Raw genomic sequence first — 20,844 nt, 5'->3', positions numbered from 1 at the left:
TGAGAATTTGTCCTAAGTGCTTTTTAATTTAGAAGAAACAGTATTCATTTTCTTCTTTTCATTGATAAAGCTAAGGGAAGGAGCACGTACAGTTTAGGTGCATGGCTCTAGCAGTTCCTCCAGCAATACACTGTACAGATCCAATTTGGCAAAATCTGTGATTCATTATAACATTATAGACTGTACTCTTATTGTTACTCTTTAACTTATTGTTTTCATGTTGACATACAAAGTATATATATGCATGTACATGCACACACAGTAGTGGCACTGATGAACATAAATGCATGAACAAAAGCATACACGCACATTCTTCCCAAAAGGTGAGAAGTACTGCCTGCTAGCAATAGTTTTATTGTTACAGATTTTTAAAATTACAATAAAAAAGACAGTATATTAGACAAAATATTCATGCATGCAGTCGAGTTAAAGACACTTGGATGTTAAAAGTCCACTAATAGTAGGAACAATACAGCTTTGCCTTATATTTTAATAAATGGTCTGACAAAAATCAAAAAAGTATATCACAAAATATATATATATCAATTAAACTACAAAAACTGTATTTCAACCGATGCCATATGTTAACTAATGCCTCTTTGTACATAAACATAATACCATTAATATACTTGATTAATACCATCTTTAAGTATCATGAAAAAAATGCTAAAATTTCCTCGCAAAAGAAGGCACACAAGACAAAATGTACCCCTATTTAATATGCTTATTTGGGATCAAAGAAATTAAAAAGTTCTGCTGGATAAGAAGAATTTTCTAAATGTATTAGTCCCAACCATTTCATCCTTTAAACAGAGATCTTTTCCTCTCTCTCCCATTCTAACCTCTAACACTGCAAATAAAATGGCCAAATATTGGGTTGCTGGAAAAGTCATGACACATTTTTACAGTTCTAGTTTGTCTAAAAAGAAAAAAAATTGATTTGGTTGAGTTTTGGAGAGAAGACCAAACTTTTCATTTTCGCCATTTTTCAAAGGAATTGATAAGTGGGGAAGAAAAGTGAATGATTTACAACAACGTTATGTGTAAAATAGTCTTGGTCCTGACATGATTTTCCTCAAATGATATCAAAAGCAGACATTCATCAAAGGAAGATAATGCTCTTGGTGAGGTGGGATTTTAAAGGTGGTGTGTTTTTCAACCTCCTTTCAAGGAACCAGTCGATTAAAAATGTTTATTGTTGGCAATTGGACAGTTTGAATGAATCCATCATCCAGAGCTTGTTAATCTTACAGGAGTTGTGCTCCATCACAACAATGCAAAACCATGCACAAGTTCGATTACCTGTCAAAAATTATTGGAGTTTGGATGAGATGTGTTGCCACACACACCACACCTGCATGACCTTGCACCGTCAGGCTTCCACTTCTTTTGCACTCTTGAAAACTCCTTGCGTGGTTTTGCATTCAATTCATACAAGGCTGTATTCAGTACCATGTTCAGTTTTTTGCCGATAAAGGCAGGGGTCCTTATATGAACAAGGAATTATGAAGCTTACTGAAAGATGGCAAAAGTTTATAAAACAAAACAGGCAATATATAAAACAGGACTGATATTTGTTCTTTATATAAATAAATGACCTTTAAAAAACAAAATAATACATCATGACTTTTTCGACAACCTAATATCATTTATCCCAATGCAATTTGTATAATATACATGGAAGGTTGCTAAGAACTTATGTATAGACTAGTCCCTTAAAATCAGAAAAATGAGGACTAAGAAAGAACTGATAACTATCACCATGTGCTGCATAGAATGGTCATATTAAAAGAATTTTGTATGTGCATGAATCATTTACCCAACAGCATACAAAAAGTGCAAGGTTTTACTAATTCTCCATGATACAACATGCAAACACGTTTTAAATATAATTGTTTAAGTAGGTCATATTAAATTTTTAAGAGGTGGCACAGATACAAAGTGTGACATTTATTTCATCTTTTGATACCCTGCACAGAGGAAATTCTAATGTCCACGGAGGGCTTTAACCTGTACCTAAGGTCTCCAAAGCATCATACTGCTGTTAAAACAGGAAAGAGAAATTTGTTACAAGCTTGTTCTACAATATACACTTGTTATCATAATAACTGGTTGCCTGCAAGTTCTTAAGTGGTGGTCAGGTGCCAACTGGTGATGAAAATGTGGATGTGATCAACAGCAGGCTGTCATTTCAATGAAACAGCAGAGGCAAGTAAAAATCACAAGACAGTGATACTGACCAAAGTACTGAAACTCTAAATGGCAAAACAAAATGTAAATGTGCAAAAACATGATGTTCAGTAAAAATTGGTTAAGCATGATTCAAAGGTTAAATGGAAGAGAAAAGGCATGCTCATAGGATTGTCTTGATTTTATAGCCATGATTCACATCATATTTGTGTTTTTATAATTTTGTGTTAAAGCCAAAAGACCACAGTATAAGATAAAAGCCTGTGTGAATTCCAACAAGAATAAAAACATTAGTTGACCATTAAAAAAAAACCTTGCTGATGATCTAGGCTGGGCCAACTTTTCACCAGTGACTATTACACATTTCACAAAGAAGACTAGATTTTTCAGACTAGTAAATAACCCTCTTCCAAAGCACAATACCATGTGAAAAAAATAACAGCTCCATTTCTTGCCACATGTACAAGACAATGGTCCTTTTCACGCAGAAGACTAGGACTTAAAACTTGCTTTTTTAAACAAAACTTATTAGTTCTTAGTGTTCATTTTATACTCATTAGTACAAACCACTAGAACAGCAATCACACAATGCATTGGGCCAATAAACATACAATCAGGGCTTGCAGATCTATGGCAAAAAAGTAGTATTTCATGTGACAGTTCATCTTCATCCTTCACGGTGTTTGGCAATTCTCATTTGGAAAGTATTCACCAAGAAACACTGCCGAAAGATACTTGTGTTCACTTTGCATGAAGATGCTTTATTAATGATCATTTTTTGAACCTCCATCTTCAAAATACATGAAATCCTGAAAATCGCAAAAATATACACATTACTGAAGCTGAACAGTAATATTGCTTACAACACAAAGTATATGCATTAACTAAAAAAAAAATAAAACTTTTCAAATCGGCACACCCATGATTTTGATCGATCCTTCTGTTATTTTTTATTGCATGTATTATCTTTATGTTCTCATTCCTTTTCACACAGTGTCCGCTCTGCATTTTTCATTACAACATTAGTTCTAATGGACAATGAAGTATTATTATTATCATGAGCTGTACTTACAATGAGGAAAACAGCACCAAGTGCTGTGGCCTTTGCTTTGACATCCAGGTCAACAGGGAACACTACTCCAAAATTATCTGCATCTGTGAAGACCTCCTTGGCCATCCCTGACCACTGTTTGGTGATCTTCCCGACACAAGTTTTTTCATCTGGAGAGGTGATCTGTAAAGTTCAGTTAAAAAATTAGGCATATTCCAGACATTTTGCAGATTTGCTACAATTATTCATTGGCAGTTCTGACGGCATTATACTGTGCTCTGTTATTAAGAGTTCTGAACTTAAAGACCCAGAGCTTTTGGCATTTACATATAATTTGTCTTTAATAATGTAACTGATAGATTGCCCTATTATGCAAAGTGTTAACTAAGTGATTCAGGTCAACTTGCCATTTTCTTTTCTTAATCTCTTCTTATACAGTTCACACCTATGATTGCAAATATCTTCATAGCTACAGCTCAACTGCCTTGATATGTCCATACTGATTGAGTTAAAACGCATGAGCATGTCTTTATAAATTTGTTTTTAATATTTCATCAACTACAGAATTTTAACAGAAAAGATCTAAGTATGACTGATTATTTTAAAATTTTCAATCTTTAACTAGCAGTAGCATTACACATACTTCATATTAGTATTCTATGCAAGAATAATGTAAATATTATGTACACACAGGTAGACTGACCTTAAAATCTAAGTCTCCACAAATGTCAATACGACAACAGGGTCCTTTGATGAGAAGCACTGTTTCATCATGCTCATTATTGAGCTTGTATTTCGGCCAACACAAGCTCCAAGCCTGCCGCACATAGCCAATAGGTGTGCCAGGTGGGGCCTGCACTTCCATTTTCTGTTAAAACATGATATAACAGTACAAATTGTTCTTGTCTATGTAGGGTCATAACTTACACAATATCGTGGGTCTAAGTCTGAAAATTGGTGACATCCCAAGTGACATATACACATTCCAGAGGTAATAGCTGAACCCACAACCCATGGTTCTTTCTATCCTGGTGATTAACACTTTACCACTGCACTACATGACTACCAGACTGAGGTTCAGTATGCAGCACTGAAATTTTTACTGATGCTCACCTGCAAACAGCAAAAGCACAAGCAGTGAGAGCAGCGCAATGGCCGGTCCAGATGCATCACTTCCTGTCTCTGGTTGTCAAAGATTTTGATGTCAAAAGGTCGCACAGAACCACAGAAGTTCCGTGAGGCACAGCATGTATCTATGAAAAAAAACGCAGCTGTCATCTCCTGAAGCTGGTGATGAATTAATTAAATTAATGAATGCAGATATGTATTCTCAAGATTTGTAATACCTCTAATATGATGAATCAATTTACAAAAATGTTTATTTAAAGATAACCTCAAGAAAACTTTTTGGGTTATGAACTGGAAGAAAGGAGCAGTGCAGAAAACAACTAATGCTCTGCCAAGAAGTTTAATTTTCTTTTGCTTTCAGGTAAGATTTTTATAGCATATAACAATAATTGCAATAAAATGCTGAAGCACATGACTGCTTGGCACTGAGGGAAAGTCACAGGAAGGACTTGTAAAAATGAAAACAGTGATGGCAGTAGCCAGAAAAGACTAACAGCAATAAGAACATTAATTGATATCATGAGAAGAATAACAAAATGAGGACAGGCAACCAAACAGTCCAGCACAATGCCAATGACATCATCAAAAGTACAGGTTTGGGGTCAGTAGAATAGGCACTAAAAGCCAAATCCAAGCAGAAAATAAAAATGCGGAGAACTGCCCAGCCCCCCTTTCAAGCCTGTCAGGTGAAGGGACACCACTCCTATGCTTGTATAGCATGGTATCCCAGCAGCCCAGACTCTTTGCTCTTCATGTTACCATGCCATACATATGGAATACAACAAAGAGGGGAATAGTATTCTCTCATCAACACAAATCCAAATCCAAGCAGAAAACAAAAAAGTAGAGAACTGCCCACCCCACTTCAAGCCTGTCAGGTGAAAGGACACCACTCCTATGCTTGTATAGCATGGCATCCCAGCAACCTTGGCTCTTTGCTCGTCCATGCCATACATATGGAATACAACTGAAGGGGAATATTACTCTTTCATCAATACACACGGTACACAAATTTTAACCATGGACAACATAGGACTTCAGTGGGAATGCAAGAGGTACTCTAACTCTTGAAACAAGAAAGTCTTTAATTACTCCTGTGGAAGAGGCTAAACAGTTTGAAGTGAAGATGGCATAGTTTAGGTCCAAAAAGGATTACTCACCAAAGCTTTTCATATAAAATTCAGGCAAGTGTAGGATAATGTGGTCTACTGAGGAACAAAGGTACCTATGAAGAGTAGATCTTGCACTTGGTGGCTTTTTGTGCTAAATGGTGTTGCTACATAAAAGGGTTTGTTTCTCACTCCACATTTATGCTGAGGGGGAGCATTTCTGTACTTACGTCTGCTTATTGAATAAATGAACAATAAAAACATAATCAAGACTAACCTTCAACAGCATAGTACACCTTCTGTCCCATGGAGTTCAGGACCTCATATTTATTGTTGGTCTCAAACCCAGTAAAAGCTGAAGGACAACAATTGATAGATTAACCGAAGCAAAAATAACAAATCGTCTCTCACACACACAAAAAGCTTGCAGCTATATTCCATCAATCATACATACATATAATCATATATAATAAAATATTTAATAAAGAAGTCTGATAAAGATTTCCCATGGAAATAAGATATTATAATTGTGCAATAATAATAATGCTTGTATAGTGAAGAATACCAGCATGTGGCCAGCCAGGCTTTCTGCAATTTACAACATCAGGAACACAAAATAGAAAATAAGAGGAAAGACTCTTTAAAAATTTAGTACATATCTTTATCTCTCCAACTATAGATATGCACAAAAATTTCCACACAGACTTTTGCTTCATTATTGTTTGCATACTTGCCTTCCAGAACTTCAATTTTTTGTTTGACTAGCAGCTGATCTACCTGCGAGAGGTATTCAAGACCACGTGGGCAGTTGGCAGGAACAGTAGGTGCTGGCATCCATCCTGCAGGGTTTACACCTGGGCCTGGTGACAGGTATTTTCATCCTACATTTTCACACCAAACTTCTCATTAATAAAATATACGAACAATTTCATAATCTTCAAAAAGATAAATGAAAACACTAGTGTATGTTTACAATGAAATTAATGCAAGCCACAACTTCTTCGCTATGCTGTGATCTATTCTGAACCATGCAAAAACAGTAAGATCTTGCTTGCATACATAACACCTGCATGATCTTGATTGGCTAAACAGGTGCAGTATTTATCTGGTGCAATATCAGTGGGCAGATAAATGAACTGCAAAAAAATTGTGGCTCTTTCCACCTAACCCAATCACCAGTTAATAAAGCCATCCTCGTATGCTTTTCATAGCTTTGTCTCCCTTTCCCACTCACTGTCATTTGATGCATTTAGATGTTTATGACACTGAATAAACAACACTGAACTGGTGATTTCTATGACCATTAAGTCTCCACAAACTGATAGAGATCTAATTTTATTCAAATGGCTACCATGACATGTGATTGTGTAGAGATAAGTCAAATGAGAAAATTTTGTTTGAGGCATTTGGTGCTTCACCCAGTAAACTCCTTCAAACTGCATCCAACAAACATATGTAGGTTATTCTATATTCTCTGTACACTGCATCTTCTAAAACTCGGATTGCAAAAAGTGTTTAGCCATTAAAATGTGAGTGGCAGCAGAAAAGTGAAAGCTACTTCTGACCACTTCATGATCACAGGACAATAAACTCCACTACTACCTCTTGTTACTACAATGCTGCCATCAAGACAAATATGATGATGATGAAAAGCATGATGCCCTGCACATCCTTACCTCCAGGAATTGGCTGCATTGCAATGGGCTGACCTGTTGCTCCATACATTCCAGGTTGTGGGTACATAGGTTGTGCAAAACCAGGTTGTCCTGGGGCACCTGACCCCATGTACCCATCACCAGGCATGCCAGGTGATGGGTACATGGGGCCAGGTGCTTGTGGTGGGTATCCTCCAGGCTGAGTGGTAACTGTGTCAGGTGATGGGTACATGGGGCCCGGTGCTTGTGGTGGGTATCCTCCAGGCTGAGTGGTAACTGTGTATGGCCCACTCATGGTATAGTAGACAGCTTTACTCACTTGTCAAGACTTATCCTGAAAAATTTAACAAAGCCCCAAAATCAGTTTATCTTGACAGACTTTCTAAAAGACATTGTTTAAAGATACTTTCTGCTATGCAGATAAAGCTAAACTTTAAACTACTGACATGTTTTTCTATGGGTCACTGAGTGGAGTCTAATGATCCTGGATCCTGACTGACTATGCATTAACAGTTAAAAATGCAAAAATAACAAAATATTCAGTGTCCTCACACAACTAAGAGCAAAATAGTCAAGCAAATAAAATGCCCACTATTATTAATGTAAAGGCAAAGATTAAAATGAGTGCTTAGCTAAACTCAAAGGATTAAATATTTTTTTGTTTGTCCTAAGTAATCTCACAGAAAGCCTATGCATACGTTTTTTAATGTGATGTCAACAATAGCAAAAACAGAAACCCATCAAATTCCATCATCTTAGAAGGTACCATTCAGCAAAAACACAAAAACTTGTGACTGGTTTTTTTTTATTTGTGTAATGCTTCTTTAAATGATAAGTTTTTCAAGTACACCATTAATCACAAAGTTCTGCTTCAGTTTAACTAGTACTTATAAAATAGCAAAAATAAAATAAATAAACTACAGACATTTTGGCAATATTTAAAAACTGTTATGCTACCTTCAAGGTAGTTTATTAAAAATGAAAAAAAATTGGCAAAGTAAAAGATAAAGGGAGTGAAAAAAGTGAAATACTAAATAAGTTGAAAAGAAACAGAAGACAAATAAGCAATATGAACAAAAAATAATTCATCATCTGTAAAATAGTAATTTGAGATGGAGAGAAAAGACAGAAAGAGCCTGATTAAAAAGATCAGCAAGCAACTGTATTGTGTGCTTCCAGCTGTAGGTGTAATGAATGACACAGGCTAGCAAAAGTAGCACTATATATGTCATTCTCATATCACTTGACTGACACAAGCTGTGGCTTGTGTAAATTATAAAATTACACCTCAACAATCACCTGAACATGATGACAACACAGCCTGCTCTGTTTGGTCTGACAACACACCCGGAATCCATGGCCCTGAAGTACTTAAGTCACTAAACTGCCACCACAAATACTAAAATGGCATATTTTTTTAAGCTCAAGTTTAAGCAGATAATTTGCAGTCTGCATGATCAACTTCTGACCACAGTCAATAAATGTGAGATGCAAGGTAAACATCTCACCATCAGCTTAATTAATATAAAGCTGCAAAGACCACATTGATGATGGTTGGAGATTGCAACACAAAACGCTGAGCAACTTTAAATCAATAGTGGATCCTAAACAATATGAGGATGTTCATTCAGGCCGATATACAAGAATGCTTCTGCTTTGAATCACTAAACTGGACTCAATTTTAACAGACATGCTACTTTAGATTTAAGTACTGCTATAATTATTTAACATTATTTTCTTTCTTTGCCTAGGTATAAATTTGCCCCTAATTTGCATCTTCAGAAGTAGTGAGTAGTCTTTTTATAATGTTAAACCCATGTACCATTCTGTTATTTTTGTTGTCACTCTTGTGCTTCTAGCTCAGAGAATAGGTACTGCACAAAGTAAACCTGAAGATGCTGATTCATCTGCTTGAAAATTGACAGCAAAATCCATTTGGACTGTCTTTCTTTACAGTTGAGGATATGATAATTTGTTATTCACAACCACTCACTGACTCCTGAGAAGACACACGCACATGAATGATCATCTCTATGAATACATTCTTGCAAGCACAGATACACCCTAGCTGTCTCTTACTCTCACATTCCCTAGCATAATCATAAAAGATTAAAGCATGCTATTGCCGTGTATATTTTATTTCCCCCTGCCATGTGCAATAAAAAGACAAAATGTGAAACTCATGACTGCTTTGGAACAAATAAACCAAGCATTCAACGTTTTGAATAAATAAACCAAGTGTTCAAGATCTGAAATTAATGAATGTTGAACAAGAATGTTCACCTGGCTTACCTGTGCCTGCTGACCTGAAAAAAAACCTTGCAAAGCCCTGAAATCACTCTCACCACACGCAACACCAAATCCGGGCAACTGCCACAAACACATACACAAGGAATATGCTGCTGCATCCACTGCTCTGTGTGTTCTGTCTACCAAACCAACAGTCTTCAGTTCAGTCATGCCACAGGTGGTGTTATGTAAATTTGAACTGCCAGGATTGCTATTTGTAAAACTGATAAGAGGTCTAACTGGTACATATCATCCATGCTGAAGTAAGCTAGAGCTAGATAAACAAGCTTGTCAGCGCCACAAATAGCAGACAAAACAACAGAATGAATGGGACAGATGACCTCAAACTAAAAAAAAAGTAACAACAGGCCCTCTATCCTTGAATGTAGTTCCGTTTCAAGAGATTTTTATTTTTTCAATCATCAAAAGACAGCTGGCCTATTAACCATTTCATCTAGCAAGCAGCACAGGGCTGTTGTTGTTTTATTCTTTTCTTTATAAGCTGTTAAATATGTAGATTCTTTAATGAAGAAAACGGATGCTGGTGACGTGCAGGTGTCTGTAGAATAGGTACAGAAATAGATGGGAATGGATAATGGATGCAATGAAGTGAGGGGGGAAGGGTAGAAAGAATATGAAGTATTTAAAAAAAACATAAAAACTATATAGCAGAGAGCTAAAGCTAGGTTGGAGATACAGACTATAAATAAATATGTGAATTTACAACTTTCACTAGCTATATTTTGCAAGTACAAATATAATCGGCAGGCAGCATGCCCTTTCTAAGGATACTGTTTTGACTTAGTCATAAATGGTGGCAGTCAGAAAGCATGCAAGTGTCTAAGATACAGTTTTGTCTTCAGCACACATATCAATCAGTAAGATTCACAATACAATACAAATTACAACAGTTGGAAATAATGAAGGGATTTCTGGGGAGAGAGGAGGGAGGGGGCAAAGAAACTGACTTATGATGTAACAAAAAAAAGTTTGAAAACATATTTCGGGCTTTTTGTGTTTCTGTGAAATGCCTGCTGCTATAGCTATAATGATAAAATTAAATTTCTATAAACAGAACCACATAAAAACCACATAAAATTCTTAAACCATAACCCACACTTTAGTTCCTTTTTATGGTTTGCAAAAAAAAGTCATAGCTATGGTGAACATGGATCTCAAGGTGCAAGATATTTCTTGGCTTACCTATAGCCACTTGTACCAAGCCTGTTCCTACTTAGTTAAGTAATTCACCTGTTGAAGGTGTTGCTGAGGATATGCTTACACATGAAAGATGAATGGCACCAACTGAGATAGCATAAATTTGATTCAACTGCAAATATGGATTCTCTGCGTATCCTACCTTAGGATTTAAACTGAGCCATTTGTTAACAAAAGAATTCAGCTGGTAATTGGTATGATAAATATTCGCCTTCCATCAATATTTATATATTTAACACACACACACACAAAATCTATCAACATTTTTCGCATAGCATAGATTTTTGTTTCAAGGTGTTTTATGTTGGGATAAGGATCAAAACAAGTTGTTAAAAAAAGTTTATCGTTCGGCTGTAGCTGGATATTTTATTGCCAACTGTCGCACCAGATTGCGAAACATTTTTGTGTCCCGTCAGGCGATGCCGGATGCTTATTATGGCGACTGTTTCCTCTTTGATTGCTGCTTGCGCTTCAACAGTAGTGAGAAGAAAAGGAAAGAAGGGGGAAAGAAAGAACGTGGTGTTAATAATCATGTAAAATTCTTCACCTTTGACTATAATTTGCTTCTAACAACTATAATGACCATGTATATAGGTGCCAAGCTGTTCTATATACATCACTGATGTACTTAGTCGATGCTTTAAAGAGATCGGTCTTCCTAGTGCGTAAAACTGCCGACATGGTTTAGTTTAACCTACTGACTTACATCAGTGCTCCAACTAGTTCAGAAGAAGCACGGAGGTGTGTATAGGTTCGTGGTTGAACCAAGAATTGCAGACAACATTCCGATGCCAGGTGCGCATCAAACCTCGCAGATCATTTGTACACTCGGTTAATTACAATAAAACTAAACTGACTCACCCGATACAAATGGACAGCAGCAGGACTGATGAACACACACACAACTCCGCAGAATCTAGAAATTCAAACGATGCAGGACTGGACTGTGCAGCTGCACAGCGCGCGACGCTCGATTGAGCAATGTCGTGCAGCTGCCGGAGTCCTCTCCCTTGCCAATATTCCGACAGCTTGCCAACGAACGTTAGATGATATTGTCATGTGACACGTGTTATTATCAACTTACCCTTTATTTGCAAGACTTAAGCTGGCGTATTTACATACGTGCTGTGTAAATCGATGTGTGAGTCCTCACGTACTGGGATTAAAGACTGTAAAAAACGTTACTACCCTTGTTTGACGCTCGATCGAGTTAATCTTGCGTTTGTTTATTTCCGTACACACGTGTACACTTCTAGTTTGGCGGCCCGTTACGTCAACTGACCTCCAAAAACATTGTCTCTGTGTATTCCCACTGGGCTCACCCACGCAGACAGCGCATAATGTTTAGATAATGTGATGATGGTTTGATAAAATCTGGTTCCAGCTCGACTCATGGTACGTTGGGCGCTGCTTCGATCAGTTGAAACACACGTACTAGCTGTGCCCTGCTTTCCCCCACTTCCCCCCAAAAAAGCGAACCATTCATCAACACAAATATTGGAATAATTATACGTTTAAGTTTAACTCTATTTTATAAATCTCTTTACTGAGAATTCGAACAATAAACTTATACTTATATAAATATCATTAGTAATTTATGATTGTCTTTAATTGCCTGTCTCAAGACTCAACAGATTTGTGCTCTCGAGCACACATGCAGCCAAAATTTTAACTTGCATCCATATAAGAAAGGAAATACAGTAGTATACCGTAAATTTCGGACTGTAAGCCGCGACTTTTTTCCCAGCTTTTTTTTTTTTTTTAAACCATATGTTTTAACAGCGATGAGGCTTTAATTGTTTGCGGGTTTTTTCGATTTCGGTTAGTTTTGTTGGTTTTTTTTATGAGTTCTTTGTGAAAGTGTTAACTGTTAACGTTGTTACAGTGTTGACTGTGATATTACTGTTATACTGTCTCAATTGTTCACATTTAAAAAATAAAAGCCTCATACAATTCAAACACACACATTATGCTGAAAACGAGACGATATGATGCAGCTTTCAAGATGCGACTTTATTTGTGAAAAAAGCAGAGATTTTAGAAAAAAATTTAGTGGGTGCGTCTTATATACAGGTGCGCTCAACAGACGGAAAGCTAGCCTCTACCCCAAACCCCAACTCCCCACCACACACACACCTTTCTCTGTCTAATCACCGTGCCGATCGAGCTTTCACTCACCGATCGACCAACCCACCCCAATTCTTATCCCGCGAGTTATGATGTAACATGAATTTTGATCCAAACAATCACATGCATTCAAAATCTTACTTGTACATATCATCCATACGAAGAAGGCTGAATCAACAAACGTGTCAGCGCCACAAAAAGCATAGAGACAGTTACTGGATGAATGGGACAGATGACCTCAAACTAAAAAAAGTAAAGATGGGCCACCTAAGCCTTGACTCTAGATTCCTTTCAAGGGATTTTTAATTTTTAATGACTGACCTGCGAAAAACATTAAAAAGAGGGCTGGCACATTGACCATTCAAGCCATTTCGTATAGCGGGCTGCAGTAATGCTGTTATTGTTTTCTAAGGTTTTTTTTTTTTTAACGCTGTTAGAGTTCTGTAGCCAGTAGAACTTTTAGCATATTATACATTCTCCCATCTGAAAAATATGTCATCTTTTTATGTAATCTGTAATCATGCTTCAGTGCCTTCCCCCATTTTTTTAATGCCATCAACATGGGTACTTCAGTAAAGAAAGGAGTATTTTCAAGGTGATGTGTACTGGGATACAGATTTTAAAAATGCGTTAAAAATGTGTTAACCATACGACTGTACCGGGATGGTTAATTTTTATCTGTCGTATTGCATCAGTATTAGTTTGCTTCGTTGCGAAACACTTCTGTGTCCGGTCAGGCGATGCCAGATGCTTTAACAGCGACTCTTTCCTCTTAGTTTGCCACTAGCGGTGCAGCAGTAGTCACCAAAACGAAAAAATGGAAATAAAGAAAAAGAGTCCGTCATGTCAATGACCAATGCAAACCTTCACCTTTGACTGTAGTTAATCTTCTTCTAGCCATGGGCCAAATATTGGTCCTTGTTCTATATATATCACTGACCTACATACGTCAGTGCTCTAACGAATTCTGTCTTCCCCCGTGCATGAAACTGCCGACATGCTTTTGTTCACAGAAGTTCGTGTTTTTTTAACCTACTGACTCACATCAGTGCTCCAACTAGTTCAGCTGAACCAAGAACTGCAGACAGAACAACATCCTGATGCTAGGTATGCATCAAACCTCGCAGATCATTCGTACACTGGGTTCCAGTAAAACTAAACTGACTCACCCGATACAAATGGACAGCAGCAGGACTGATGCACACACACACAACTCCGTTCTGACTGCAGAATCTAGAAATTCAAACTATGCAGGACTGGACTGTGCTGCTGCACAGCGCGCGACGCTCGATTGAGCAATGTCTTGCAGCGCAGCTGCCGGAGTCTTCTCAATTGCCAATATTCCAACAGCTTGCCAACGAACGTTAGGTGATATTGTCGCGTGACACGTGTTATTATCAACTGCCAAACAATAAACTAGTGTTTGTTGTCTAATGTACGAACAAATGCTATACAATTTGAATCCACCTTTAATTAAGCATAGATGTGTAAGTATGTGACCGTAGGTCATGCATTTGAACATATTAATGGGATAATACTGCAATATCACAGTCACATCAGCCCATTACGTCAGCTGACCTTTATAATTAAATTGTTGTTACCAAAAAAAAAAAAAAAAATACTAAGGCAGCATTTAGAAAATTATCTCGAAATGAGACCTTCTAGATGAGAAATTTCGTTTACTTTTCTTTTTAAGTATAACAGCTGGGTGACACATTATAGAACTTGCAAGAGTGACACAGCAGGCACGTAACCTTTGTCCAGTTTGCACATTTGCAGCCCATTATTATTATTGTTCAAAATACATGAAATCCTGCAAACACAAAAGGAAACACACAGTGAACTTTGAAATCGTCCATCTAAAACTGAGATCTTAGTGCAATAGACTGCTTGAGCTCTACACAAACGATGAAAATTCATTGACACTTCATACATGTGCAGCTCATGGTAGAGATGACTTCGCTAGACTAAAATTTTTAGTTTTTTACCTTCGATCTTGATTGTTTGTATTTTAGACTGTTGTTTACAGAGTACTATTACCTTATGACAAGCAAATGTCGCTAGTGGGATGCATGTTTGAGTTTAAGTGAATACCTGTAATCACAAACAGATTTGCTTCAAAACATCTGTAGGCTTTCCTGCAATTGTAATGTTTGCAAACACGACAATAAAGTAACTTACAATCAGGAAAGCTGCACCAATTGCTACTGCCTTCATATTCACATCAAGGTCAAGAGGAAATGTTATTGTAAAGGAATCTGAATCTGTGAAGCCCTCTCTGAGCAAACCGCCAAACTGTTTGGTGATCATGCCGACTTGAGTGGTGTTATCCCGTCCTCTAATCTGAAGAGTTTCCAGTGCAATAAGATTACTTCTGACATTATGGATCCCCCCCCCCCAGAATCATTGCAATATAGCTTTGACAACACTGTGCTTAATATTTCTGTGGTTAGATAGTTATTTCCATTTTCAAATGTTCTCTATAGTTTTTAAAGAATGCACAAGTCAGCTAGCCCCTATTACAACATATCAAGCAGATATGAAGCTGACCAAGAAAGAAGAAAGAAATCAAAGAAAGAGAATTGACCCCAAAAAGGTAATAAATTACGATCACATCACAGGCTCTCCTTTATACGCCATGCTTAACTCACAATAGTGCACGCGCGAACCCACCACACACACACCAATGGACCATAACAGTCATTCTAAAAATGCCTATTCATCTTACTTTCCTGTGAAAACCTAAGTGTCTATTTGAAGTTAATCTGCTGACCTCAAACGGAACTGGAAAGCAGGGACAGTAACAGCAAGTGCCTCCTTTGATGTGCAGCACAGTTTGGTTTTGCGCGTTATTGAGCACAAACAGTCGATTACACGGGTCACAAACTTCATGCACATAGCCTATGGTTTGGCCCGGTGGTGACTGTACCTCCAGTTCCTGTTACGTAGTGAAACCAAAGAATCGCAATTACAAGCATATTCAATATGTGGCTTAGGCCAACATGAGACAAAAGGTATAAAAAAGTCCGCCATAATTATGTTCTCAGCAAATGTATGAGCTTTCCCCAGACTGTTGTCCTATGCAATGATAAGATGTTTATTGCAAAGACCAAATCATGAAGCAGCTTTTTCACATGTTTCTTTTTTATCTGTGCATTTTACATGTGCATTTTTTCTGAAATATGTCGCATGAACAAATAAGTATTGATGGTTCCTAATTAAAATTAGAATCCGTACCCCCAAAAACGCATTTGCTAGAAATGTGTGAGACATGAGGTGTCAAGTACTGAGAATTCAAATTTAACCTGATGCTCACCTGCAAACAGCAGAAACACCAGCCACCGCAACGAAATGGTCTGTACAGATGAATCACTTCGACCATGAGATTGTCAAAAATTTTTATGTCAAAAGGCCTCATGGGGCCGCAACAGATTCGCACGAGGCAGTTAGTGTCTGAGACATAAAGGTACTCTGTTGTTTAAATCAGCAATAGGCGAACTAAAAGTTAGAGACTTGTTTTTGGACAACTGTGAGGTAAATATACCTATTTTTTTCGTTTTATTGGTATATCATAATTACTAGTATTATTTCGTCAACTTCCTGAGGTGGGAGATATGAAGCCACTCTTAGTGCAAATGGCAAGAAGCATCCACAGCCTGAGGAGTGACTTCACTTGCAATTCAGGCAGCTTGTCTTGGTCAGTCTTTGGTTTTCGTCTGTTAAACTGAACGGCTATCAGCTCATTCGTCTTTTATTCAAAATAATTTTGTATCCATTAGCCTTTTATGGCCGAGCTCTCTGAGCCTTATTTTAATGTTTAGTCTTACTGTCCACTGCCTTTGAACTCATCTGACAGAATAAGCCCCTGTGGGACCCCGGGCTATGCTTGCCTAGCGAACATTGTTAGAACATGGTCCCTGCCATCCAGCCAGGTATGTCGTAAGAGGCGACTAAGGTGGACACCTCACCTAGAGGTAAATTAGTTTGTGGTAAGGCTAACAATCCTATCATGTAAAAAAAAAAAAAGATGTTACAGAAACCAACAACAGAATATTCGTCACGGATGGCGAAGGTAATGAAGCACACCAGGAGACTGGACTTATGACGAACGACAGCCAAACCCGAGAGGGAGATAACGCCCCGACAGCGGATTTACTGAAGCCGAAGCAAACGTTGAGGGTAGGGTGCTGGAACGTCCAGACCTTGTACCAGACTGGAAGGATGCTCCAACTAGTCAAGGAGTTTGACAACTACAGCTTGGACATCCTGGGAGTCAGTGAGGTCAGATGGACCGGCACGGGAAAGAGGAGACTAGCGTCAGGACATACCATCTTGTTCTCAGGAAGATCAGACGGAAGAAGAAAGAACAGTGGATCAGAGAAGAGACATGGAAGAAGATAGACGAGAGAAAGTCAGCCAAAAAAAAAATCAACCGATCTGAACACCTGAAGGAACAACACAGACAAAGATATACAAAACTAAACAAAGAGGTCAAGAAGATGACAAAAACCGCAAAAGAGACTACATAGAGAAATTGGCAGATGAATCTGACATCAGTGAGAAGATCAAGCTGAGAATCTTCAAGAGAAATGTTATCAGCACCCTCCTTTACGGATCAGAATCATGAAAGATGACCAAAACCATCAGTAATAAGCTTGAAGTCTTTCAAAACAGATGCCTCAGGCGCATACTTAATATCTTTTGGCCAAATACCATCAGCAACAAAGAACTCCACCGAAGAACTGAAACCGAGTCCATCACCACGCAGGTTCAACAAAGGCGTTGGCGATGGATTGGACATGTGCTCCGCCAGCAGACAGCAGACCTCTCCACAGTCGCCCTACGATGGACTCCAGACGGCCGAAGAAAACGAGGCCGCCCAAAGGAAACTTGGAGAATAACAGTGGAAAGGGAGATGAAAGGAAAGGGCTGGACATGGGGTCACCTACAGCGGGTTTCAGCCGATCGACATCGATGACGGACTTTGGTTGAGGCCTAATGTGCAAACTGAATCACGAAGAGGATTAGAAAGATAGACAGAATAAGGGCTGTGTTAAATACATTGGGGAGTGATCAAAACAAAGGTATCATAATTATTTATGGGTTACTTCTGCCCAACCCAGAAGTTTGGAACTTATCAATACTAACCTTCCTCTGCATAGTAGATGTTCTGACCAACAGAATTCAGGATGTCATATTTATTTACGGTCTCCCATCCAATAACAACTGGAAGATCAGAATAAATATATAAATAGATGAGGAACGTCAAACACATGGACACATCCACATCCCCTTCCCGCCTACATCCACAGATACATCAATCAATGCACACAAGCACTACTTGCAGCCACTTCCCCTCCATAAGAACATACACATCACAACATGTCACAGTAAGCCATGCCCACCAAAGAATAAAAACATTTTAGATCAGTAATCATTGAGTATTACATTATTTGGATTGCTTTGCACAAAACCGTTATTTTTTCGCAGACGTACCTTCCAAAAGTTCTATACGTTGTTTGATCAGCACCTGATCAATCAAGGTGAGATATCCAAGGTGTTGTGGGTAATATCCAAACACCACAGGTGCTTCCATCCAACCTGGATTGAGAATACTCAAAATTTATGAGAAAGCTTTGGTTACAAAGTTGCATTGGACAAATATTTGATGTGCTTAACTGTGGATGGGGTAAGGCATTAAAAATGAGTTGGGTTTCTTTCCCTAATTTTTCTTCACAGATCTGTTATGGAGAACAGTGAAAATAATGTTGTAACAGGCTTACATGTGTTTTCCTTATTTTAACACTTATCTGCATAGCGGTAGAGTCTATATGTCACTCAAACATCTGAATTATAAACAACTTCCAACTGGTGGTAGAGGTGTTACTACAGGATGTATTTCCAAAACCCACCAGGTCACACTACCCCTTGGAGTTCTTGTAGTCTAGATAGTGTACATTTTAAAAAGACAAAATAACTAACTAGTACATTTTACACTTTAAAGAATGCTCTTCCTCAATTAAGGTGAAGATTTTGTTATGTTTTCAGCAGTTCAGCTAGAAGACATCCAATGGAACTGCTATGAATCTAGATAGTGATGAAAAACTATCGCTGATAAGTGGACTGATGACTCCCAAAAATGCACGATCACACCAGTTTCCATGTCTGCTTTATAGATCATCAGTGTTCTGTTACCGTTAAGGCTACACCAGTCCTGACATAAAAAGCAAGAAAATAAACAGTTTCTTACCTCCACCGACGGCTGCATAGTTCCGGTCTGCATTGATGAAACTGGCTGGGAGGTTACAGTACTGTTCATTTTGCACTTTTTAGTATGTCTGATTGGCCCTGAAAATACAACAGAGGGAAAAAAGTTTATTATGACATGCTATCTATAAAGTTACAAGTATCACAAACATCCTATACGGTAGGCATACATAGGAGCTAGATTTTAAAATCATACGCATGTTCTCTCCACAACATAGCCTTATCCTATACATACACCTGAACAAGATGTGTAAGTACTGTCAACTATCAAACGTAACTTGATCAGGCTTTTTAATTTCCAGTCCTTGTCTCCGTGTTTTTCTGATTGTTTTAACCCCTTCGTGACTTATGGACTGGAAGTGTAGATTGAATTTATGGGAGAATGGAGGAGAAAATTAGATGGGAAAGTGTTAAGTGTGACACAAATTGTTTGGTGAACCTGGTTCAGTGGTAGAGTTTTGGCGGGAACTAGGTAGAAAATTTACCCAGGCACGGAATACTGAAGGAGGAAGACGTGCCTCTGTCAAGACATGTAAATCTTAGTTGAGATTACATAGTAGAGAAGGGGAGTGTCCATGGACACTGGCTGCGGCGTGGTACTAACCTCTTGTGGATGAACCTCGCCTAGACGAGGTAAGACATCTTTTTCTGTTGATTGCTTATGGAATTGTAATAGAACTCGCGAGTTTCTTATCCCCCACCCTACTGGGGAAGGATCAACCGATTCTATGTGAAGTGTCATTTGTATGTTTTCTTTTTAAATTTTGACTCTAGTTGGCTGGAGATGCAAAGAGTGACAGCCCTAAGATAGCGGGACGATGAACTTAATTGTGAGTAACGTTCATAATGATTGCTTGAGCGGTTATAAAATAGATAATTGAACCGGAACATTAGAACTGGAACCTTATTGCTAAACAGTAGAAGAGAATGCGAGGAGTGTATAATCTTCATACTTTGTAAGATTTGGCGATGCCGAGATTGATCGTGGGGAGTGCCCCGGATGTAAACATTGCATGTATTGTTTAGATTTTCATCGCCTTTAGAACGCTGTGTTGCGAAAACATGCACATTCTCTTTCTCCACACTCCGTCCTCTTTCTTGGTAAGAGTAGGGAGATTCACATGCATTATATTTACTTCATTGTGCAGACTGTGTGAGGGAGAGATCAATTGCCAAAAGAGAATGGAATACAACAGAATGATTGTAATGGAAAGCGAAGATCTACGCAGTTCTCGTGCAACGACCGTATCTGCTGGATATTGGAAATTTCGCAAACAGAACCTAAAGACAGCTCACATGCTGATGCGATCACAGCAACTAATTTAAAAAAAAAAGGTTCCCGAGATGTTTTGTCAAGAACTTATGGGTTCGTACCGACTATGCGTTTTAAAAAAAAAAACCCAAACTGAAATGGCATCTGTATAAATTATAGTCATTCTCTTACTTGGACAAAAAAAACAAGGCTTAGTGTTTATGTATTGAATATGAAAAGTAAGATTTTAAAAAAAAATAAGAAAAAGCAAGTTTGCTGCACACACACACACAGAGTACTGCACCTACGCAAGGCAGCGAGATGACAGGTTGCAGCAACGCCCCGCTAGACGTTATCAGCCTTCCCCGAGAGTCATCTCCCTTGTAAGGATCTAGTTAAGCTTTACTTGGGAACATATTTTTAGTTTCTAATTAAATTCACAAGTTTCAGTGATATAAATCCTTTCCTCCAAAGTTTGGTTGATATCTTGATCCCCCCCCCCATTTTTTTATTTTTTATTTTTATTTTTTTTTACAAATGCATAGCAGCAGGGAGTTG

The 20,844-nt window shown here is 38.1% G+C and overlaps 2 protein-coding genes across 3 annotated transcripts; both read right to left on the bottom strand.

The window, feature by feature from the left end:
- Positions 1-334: 334 nt before the first annotated feature.
- Positions 335-10,037, bottom strand: LOC112554810 (phospholipid scramblase 1-like). Its single transcript, XM_025222861.1, has 8 exons — positions 9,426-10,037; positions 7,155-7,467; positions 6,213-6,338; positions 5,756-5,833; positions 4,355-4,494; positions 3,945-4,109; positions 3,263-3,424; positions 335-2,999 (listed from the first exon to the last, which is right to left on the bottom strand). Exons 2-8 carry the CDS (start codon positions 7,426-7,428, stop codon positions 2,955-2,957), a joined length of 990 nt encoding a protein of 329 aa, XP_025078646.1. The 5' UTR covers positions 7,429-7,467; positions 9,426-10,037; the 3' UTR covers positions 335-2,954.
- Positions 10,038-14,218: 4,181 nt separating this feature from the next.
- Positions 14,219-20,777, bottom strand: LOC112554812 (phospholipid scramblase 2-like). Of its 2 annotated transcripts, none has more exons than XM_025222864.1 (8): positions 20,591-20,777; positions 19,018-19,115; positions 18,264-18,368; positions 17,916-17,993; positions 16,084-16,220; positions 15,541-15,705; positions 14,949-15,110; positions 14,219-14,580 (listed from the first exon to the last, which is right to left on the bottom strand). In XM_025222864.1, exons 3-8 carry the CDS (start codon positions 18,361-18,363, stop codon positions 14,557-14,559), a joined length of 666 nt encoding a protein of 221 aa, XP_025078649.1. In that variant the 5' UTR covers positions 18,364-18,368; positions 19,018-19,115; positions 20,591-20,777; the 3' UTR covers positions 14,219-14,556. The 2 variants fall into 2 exon arrangements, with proteins under 2 accessions (XP_025078649.1, XP_025078648.1); XM_025222863.1 differs by having other exon boundaries at positions 20,595-20,777.
- Between the last annotated feature and the right edge of the window lie 67 nt (positions 20,778-20,844).

The sequence above is a fragment of the Pomacea canaliculata genome, linkage group LG14 (assembly GCF_003073045.1).
Source record: "Pomacea canaliculata isolate SZHN2017 linkage group LG14, ASM307304v1, whole genome shotgun sequence".
NCBI classification, from domain to species: domain Eukaryota; kingdom Metazoa; phylum Mollusca; class Gastropoda; order Architaenioglossa; family Ampullariidae; genus Pomacea; species Pomacea canaliculata.
The sequence above is the reverse complement of the archived record's forward strand: the minus strand, read 5'-3'. Positions and strand labels throughout refer to the sequence as shown.